The following is an 8,395-nucleotide window of genomic DNA, read 5'->3' on the forward strand; positions in this document are numbered from 1 at the left end:
TTTTGACAACAAAAAAAATAGTATTTGGAGTTAAGTTAAAAAAATAATTTTGAAATTTAAAATTATGTTTAGATATGCATTTCACATTGCAGTTTTGAGTGGGGAAAATATTTTTTTCCGAAAAACTTGAAAAAGTGGTCAAAACTTTTTGGTTTTTGTAAAACTCATTTTTGAAAAAATCTCCAAAAACTTACAAATTTTCATGAACACATTTTTGAAAAAAATTCCCGAGAAAAAAAAAATCAACGGCCAAACGGCTCCTAAAACTAACGGTGCAAATAAAAATTATTAGTAAACCAACAACGCTCATGTGCATATCAATTAAGGTGTTATAACACAAAAATAAAGAACTGATGTTTCCCATTGGGAGTTTAATTGATCACCACAATTCAGTATATACACTCTGCTATACACCAACGAGCCCAGTCCCAAATCAGTAATACTCTGCTTATACTAATACAAAGGTAATCCCACCACCATACGAATTGTCTTAGGAGGTGAAGGCGGCGGCCGCGGCGGTGTCTGAACCTCTACAACCACCTTTCCTGTTGTAGGAGGTTGACATGGACAAGGCAATGCTATGAATTTTGGAACTTGATCACCTGGCATTAAAACTGCCGGAGAGATTTGGCTTTGGTTCTGCATCTCACTCTGTATAAACAAAGAATGAACAAAGTTAATTTTATCCATAATCCGATATTGACATAACAATTAGTTAGACGTGACTATGTCTTGTTGGATGAATATGTAAATAAAAGTGTTTTAGCGTAACAACTTAGGTGATATTATACACAATTTGAAATGGAATAGAGTAGTGTAAAACTTAAATTCCAATCTCTCCATCAAACATGAAAAAGACATATTTTCACGTAATTAGCTCAACCAAAAAAAAAGGTAACTTATTGTAAATCTTAACTAGTTTAAGTAACTCTTTATAATGAATCCAATTTGGTAATATAAAAAATAAATTAAACATATTGTTATAACAAGGTTAAATATACTACTACTAAGTGTAAACGCTAGTTATACTTTCATGTATATACTATTTAAATCCAATAAATTCCGTCTCTAACACACATTTCAGTAAACAAAAGAGGGATATATATATCAGATTGTTTACCATGTGGGTGTGTTTGGGTTTCAAGGAAGCAGGATCACCGCCCCCTTCGAGGTCGGCGAAAGATCGACGACGGAGGGAACGAATTTTTTCCCAGTGATAGCAGCAAGAAAAGACGCCACTCAAACTGAAAATGACAATTAAGAGAACAGCAGTGCCAAGGGGGAAGCCTAAAGACGGCCGAGATGATGACTCCACATTAATATGGGACGGTGCGTAGTACTGAGGACGCTCCATTTTTTGTTATACAGCAACAACAACTCGTAGTACCCACTTCTCTCAACATCCAGGGCTGAAGAAAGAATAGAAGAAGAGGATAGTTTTTCAGAGAAAGTTGGAGTCTGCCTAAACAAATTAAAGTAGTATAGGGACTCTGGTTTAAGAGCAAGTTAAAATGGGAAAGGTTGGAAATGAAGGTGGATTTGGTTGAGTTGTGATGTAGAGAGAGAAGGGGGTGGAGCTACAAATTTATAAACTGAAGGCCTTGGTACGGAAGGAAAAGCTGGGGACCTACATGCTTCGGTGCCAAGCATGTTTCGGCAAAATGACCTCTTAAAATAGTAGTCAGAAAATATATATTTTTTGTTTATGTATATATACACACATTCTGAATGTTATATACAAAAATCATACAAATTTTATAATATACTTTTTCATCTGTCGAATGTAAATAGTTTTTGGCACGAAATAAAAGTAAAAAAAGTCCAAGCATGATTACTTTTCCATAGTCCGTTTATTGTCAGTTTTTTTTTACGGTGGTGCATCTTAGTATGAAACATAATATGTGCCTTCGTTTGTTTGTTTAATGAGTACGGTTACGCGGCGCCTTTTTGAGATTTCTAGGAAGGGCGACGTAAGCCTATGCAATCGACGTTCGTGTAGTTACTATCCGCCAACTGAGATCCCCTTCATACGCTAGACTAGATTGTCGGTGCCGTACGGAAAAACCAATATCAAGAGCAATAAAGAGAGCAGAAAAGAGAATTGAGAATGAAAGAAAGCTTGATTGCATTAATGAAAACTATTATAGAAAAGTCACACGGTGTCGAGGGGGAGAGACACCAGTACAGAGAATTGCTTGCTTGTTAGAAAATTTGATTGCTTGATCCCCCAAAATAATGCTTAAAACAAATAAACCAAAGTTACAAGACTTGACCTAACTAAGCTAGAGAAACATAATGGAAGTACATGAAATAAAACTACTTTATATTTACAATGAAAAGGACTTAGTTTTCTATAAGGTAGAAACATGTCCGTTGTCAGCAACCTTGTCTTTGGTATCACAGTCTGCGCGCGCAGCGCCGTTGGCATCTGCCTGCGGCTGGGCGCTGGCGAGGGCTATTGGTGGGGCGGCAGAGGCACATGCGCACTTGTCACTTGGCGCAGCCAAGACCACGGGACCGTCCATGTCGCTAGGTGTTGAGAGGTGAGAGGCTTGCTAGGACGCCATGGGGCGCGTCCAAGGGACTATGGGGCATGGATGGAAAGCTGCCCATGACATTCTGCCCCACCTGAGTTGGCGACGTCCTCGGCGCCTTACTTGCAGGATAATCATCAATAAGGCTCTTGTAGGCTTTGAGGTTTGTTCCCCTCTCACAAGTGTTCTCCTCTGCATCACAGCCCTGCCATTTCACTAAGAACTCTTGGTGATCTTTCCTTGAGGCGTGAATCACTCGACCGTTAAGAATAGCTTCAACATGCCTTTTCCCGGTTGAATTGGGGCCTCGAAGGATCCTCCATGTCTTTCGAAAAAGGTTTCAAAAGAGTGACATGGAAGACAGGATGGATCTTCCACTAGGCTGGGGTATCCACCCGGTATGAACTTTCCCAATGCGTCTTTCAATGGACAAGGGTCCAATGTATTTTTGTAATAGGCGAGGGTCATGGACCCCTGCAAACAAGTACCGCTTTGGGATTTTGACCATCACTTTGTCTCCTACTTGGTATTCAACAAAGCGATGATTTTGTTCAGCATGCTCTTCATCCGCTTTTGTGCTTTGACAAGATGGCTCCGCACTATCTCCAAAGCGCTTTTGTTTGTACTAGAGCTCTTTTGTTAATTGAAACACAATTGAGCAGCATCCAGAAGCTTCACCCAATTCTTCTGCGATCCGATTACAAAGTGGCGGAGATATTCCTCCAGCATGCCATAGAACCGCTCCGTTTGGCCATCAGATTACGGGTGGAAACTTGAGTTGTGACTAAAATTTGACCCGAGGCACTTAAAGAGTTGGGTCCAAAAATTGCTAGCGAACCGTGAGTTGCGATCACTAACGATGTCTTTAGGCAGGCCCCAATATTTGACGACATGGAAGAAGAAGAGTCGAGTTGTATCTTTTGCTAATATATATTGTGGGGTTGCTATAAATGTAGCATACTTGGAAAAACGATCCATAACAACCAAGATAGTCATGAGATTTCCGACCTTGGGCAATCCGGTGATGAAATCTAGGGAAACGCTTTCCCAAGGTCTCTTTGGGACAGCTAGTGGTTACAAGAGTCCTGCTTGTGTCAAGCGGTCCGACTTATACTTCTGGCATCAGCAACATAATTAGTCTTCCCACTTTGGTACTCCAAGTTGAAGTGAAATTCCGCTGGGAGTTCCTGCCACCTGGTCTGTCGACCATTCAGCGTCAGCTGGGTCATGAAATGGCTAACATCTGTGTTGTCTGTCTTGACCATGAACGGGTTTCCCAGCAGATAGTTCCTCCAAAGGCGTAAACAATGAACGATGGCCAATAATTCTTTCTCGTGGGCAGCATAACACCTATCTACATCCTTCAACTTCCGGCTCTCGTACGCTACAGGATGCCCTTCTTGTAGCAAGACTCCGCCAAGGGCATAGTCAGAGGCATCCGTTCGTACCTCGAAGGGCTTGGCCAAATCAGGGAGGGCCAAGACGGGGCTACTAGACATAGCCATTTTCAATGCGTTGAAGGCCCCCGCTCGCCTGGGTCACCAATCCCAAGGCGTGACCTTCTTTAAGAGTTCTGTCAATGACACTGTGATGAGGGATTAATTTTTCACAAGTCGCCGATAAAAGTTGCATAGGCCAAGGAACGCCCTCAAGGCATGGATATCCTTAGGCAACAGCCAATCATGATAGACTGAATCTTATGTTGGTCCATCTTGATCCGCCCTTCCTCGATGACATGTCTGAGGAAGTCAATCTATTTTTGGGTAAATGCGCACTTGGATAGCTTCGCATATAATGCGTGCTCCCGTAATCGGGCTAGGACCTTCCGCAAGTGCTCCAAGTGTTCCTCTAGTGTTTGGCTATATACCACATTGTCATCCAAGTAGACCACCACGAATTCGTCAATGTACTCTCAGAAGACTTGGTTCATCAGGGTGAAAAATGTGGCTGGAGCGTTAGTCAAGCCGAATGGAATAAGCAAGACGTCGTACGACCCATACCTTGTCACACAGGTCGTCTTGTGTTCATCACCCTCTGCAATCCGAACTTGCCAATAAACTATCTTCAAGTCTATTTGGGTGAACACTGTCGCACCACCCAATCTATCCAACAAGTATTCCATTAGCAGAATAGGGTACTTGGTATTAACGGTGATTTTGTTTAGAGCCCGATAATCTACACAAAGTCGTAGGCTGCCGCTATGTTTCTTTCGGAATAGCACAGGGGACCCGTATGGGGACTTGGAGGGCACAATGATCCTTGTGTCTAGAATTTCCGTCAACTGTCTCCGAAACTCGGTGAGTCCGGGTTGTGACATTCTGTAAGGCGCCCGGGCGGGTGGCTTGGCACCCGGCACCAACTCAATGTCATGGTCCACAGTGTGCCTACGCAGGAGTCGCGTTGGCATGTCTTGTGGAATGACGTCTTCAAACTCCAGTAGAATCTTCTTCATGGGTGCAGGAATAGGACCCGAAGAGCGTTCTATATCTTCAATACATAGGGTAGCCAGGAACATAGGTTCATGACTTTTGACCCCCTTCTTCAGCTGCAAGGCCGAGATGTTCTCAGCGGCCATCTTCATGGGCATGCATGGGATAATGCAGGGCTTAGCACCTTTTGTTCCCATCATCAGTAGCATGTTGACATACGGTACGGGCATGGTGTTGGTTTGCCTCAAGAATTCCAACCCAACTATCAACTCGAAGTCATCTATGATCACCACGCACAGGTTGAATTTTCCTTCATAAAGGCCAAGCTTAACTGGTACTTCTTTGGCTATTCCACCCACTGGATGAGGCGGTGAGTTGATAGCCTTGACACGACCTCTGCCCTTTCTAACAACTAGACCAAGCTCCACCTGAGTCGAGGCTAAGTAGTTGTGGGTAGCACCCGTGTCTATCATCGCTAGAATGGTCTTGCTAGTTACCTTCATCTCGACGAACATTAAGGTCCTCTCTTGTTTAAGAGGAGTCCTCTCATCCGCCTTCTTTTTCCTTATCTTGGTGATTGGGCATGGGTCTTTCTTTTTACGGATACCAGCATTGGTTCCCGCTAAGGCCTTAGAAATAGAGCCAACAATTGCATTGAAGACACCTACTAGTTCGGTCTGGTCCGCATCATTTGTGTCGTCATTCATCCCATCATCTAAAGCTTGATGGGCATTCATCTGTGCATGTGGGCATTCATTATTCCAATGTGGTCCACCGCAATGATGGCATCCTGAAGGGGTTTTCCTCCCCTGATCGTTGTTGTTAGATGCAATGCTAGTACTACTTGAAGAGTAGCCTTGAATTTGGTTGCACTCCGATCTCCTCCACTTCTGCTACGGCCACCAATGCTAGGCTGGCCCCCTTTGTATCCTACTTGGACAGGCTATTGAGGCCCATCCTTCCGGGCTTCCACTTGATAGTCCCCAAGGCACTCCGCTGCTTGGATCGCCTTGGGTAAAATGTCTACCCTTTGTCTTTACAGCTCCATACGGGCATAAGGTTTCAACCCTTCTAGGAATGTGAAGAGTTTGTCATTGTCCCCCATGTCTCGTATGTTCATCATGAGCGTGGAGAATTCTCGTACATAATCCCGCACTGATTTGGTCTGGCGGAGCTCCCGTAGCTTTCTCTGTGCATTGTACTCAACATTTTCGGGGAAGAACTTTAGGCGTATAGCTGCCTTCAGTTCTGCCCATGTCTCAAGAATATGTTCACCGGGGCCATGATGGCTTCGTACTTCACCCGCCACCAGAGTTTAGCATCACCCTGAACATACATAGCAGTAGTTGCTACCTTCTTAGCTTCTTCTAGGTCCCTCACGGCATCGAAGTACTGTTCGATGTCGAAGATGAAGTTTTCCACTTCTTTGGAATTTCGAGCTCCACTGTATGGATTTGTCTCAGGAATTTTTAGTTTTTGTGCCACGGGGGTTAGGTTTACAGCACCCCCGATTCGGTTTTCGCCTCCTCGAAGCCTTGTAGTGCAACATTGACAACATTGAGCTGGCCATTCAAGTTGTCTATAGTTTGCTGCATGGCAGTCACCCTGTCTGCCACTTGTGCCCTGTAGGCTAAATCCTCGGCACGCTACTGTTGGAGGCCCTCGAATTTACCAAAAATTTTGGCTGCCTCTGTGGCTACCATTTGTCCGTCTCCCTCAAAGTCGCTACTGATGTTCGCATGTCACCTTCGGCCTGCCGCATTCTACGGTCTAGGTCGTCCAACCTTTGCACTAGGTTGGTTCTTAGATCAGGCATAGTATCCACGATGGCCGTAATACGTCATCCGTCTATTCAAGGGCCGCGATGTGATCCCCATGATTCACCAAGGCCGGAAATGGTGGTAATGGCAATGTGTTCCCTCGTCCGATGTTGAGCCTAGGCTCAGATACCAACTGTTACGCGGCGCCTTCCTGAGTTCCTTGGAAGGGCGACGTAAGGCTAAGCAACCGATGTCCATGTAGTTACTATCCATCAACTGAGGTCCCCTCCGTACGCTAGACTAGATTGTCAATGCCGTACGAGAAAACCAAGGTCTAGAGCAATTGAGAGAACATAGAAGAGAATTGATAATGAAAGAAAGCTTGATTGCATTAATGAAAGATATTACAGGAAAGCCACACAGTATCGAGGGGGAGAGACACCAGTATAGAGAATTGCTTGCTTGCTAGAAAGTTTGATTGCTTGGTCCCCCCTAATAATGCTTAAAAAAAATAAACCAATGTTACAAGACTTGACCTAAATAGGCTAGAGGAACATAATGGAAGTACATGAAATAATACTACTCTATATTTATAATGAAAAGGACTTAGTTTTTCTACAAGGTAGAAACGGGTCCGTTGTTAGCAACCTTGTCTTTGACATCACAGTTTGCGCTCGCGGCGCTGTTGGCATCTGCCTGCAGCTGGGCATTGGTGAGAGCTATCGGTGGGGCGACAGAGGCACATGCGCGCTTGTCACTTGGCACAGCCTAGACCACAGGACCGTCCATGGCGCTAGGCATTGGGAGGCTTGCTAGGACGCCATGGGGCGCGTCCAAGGGGTCATGGGGCATGGCTGGAAAGCCGCCGATGACAGTACTAACTGAAACCTAAATGTTGGGTTTTAGGACTCAAAATATGTCTCTACTGCTAAAAAAAGTTACATTTATATGTATAACGCGATATTATACCGCACCCTATACTTTAACGGTGTTTCAGCCGTTAAAGTATAGCACGATATAATACCGTGTTATATATAATGCTGTATAATACAGCGTTTCACCTGTTTGTGAGCCCACTAATTAGTCTCATACGGTTAACTGACATAACAGTAATTCAAACATATATAGCGCGATATTATACAACGCTATACCTTTTTGTGGGCCCACCAATAAGTGTCATGCAATTAATTGACATAACAATAATTCAAATTGGTATAGCGCAGTGTAATACCGCGCTATACATCGTAAAATTCAGCCCCCGAGCTAGGCCTTGCCTTATTTAATGGCGTTAGGATTTTATGAAAATCCATTCAAAAAATATTCTAACTTCCGTTCAAACTTTTCTTCTTATTATCAAGCATTTTTTATAAATGTCTGAAGATCCAAAAATAAGGGTTTCATTATATTGGGGGAGGGGGGGAGGGGGTGAGGTTGTAGCGGAGAATATTCTGCGAGGTATAGTTTATCTCCACAGTGTCATGTTAAATTGCCGCTTACAATGGAGTACGATAAATTGGTATCGTTGTTACGTAAAAAAAGGATTGTGAGAAAACGTTCGGTGAACCTTAAAGTAACCGATAGATATCCGTATTCTGTGACTCCACAGGGGTTTGCTTTTTATTCTGAGTTTAACATCGAAGATGATGAAACTCTTAGAGATTTTTTGCGGATT

General features: G+C 43.7%; 1 protein-coding gene across 1 annotated transcript; it reads right to left on the reverse strand.

Annotated features, from left to right (window-relative positions):
* LOC109240726 (uncharacterized protein At5g65660-like) lies at nt 312–1,586 on the reverse strand. The gene is made up of 2 exons (XM_019407398.1): nt 1,121–1,586; nt 312–651 (listed from the first exon to the last, which is right to left on the reverse strand). Exons 1-2 carry the CDS (start codon nt 1,352–1,354, stop codon nt 454–456), a joined length of 432 nt encoding a protein of 143 aa, XP_019262943.1. The 5' UTR covers nt 1,355–1,586; the 3' UTR covers nt 312–453.

Source organism: Nicotiana attenuata, chromosome 1 (genome assembly GCF_001879085.1).
Source record: "Nicotiana attenuata strain UT chromosome 1, NIATTr2, whole genome shotgun sequence".
In the NCBI taxonomy this organism is placed as follows: Eukaryota; Viridiplantae; Streptophyta; class Magnoliopsida; order Solanales; family Solanaceae; genus Nicotiana; species Nicotiana attenuata.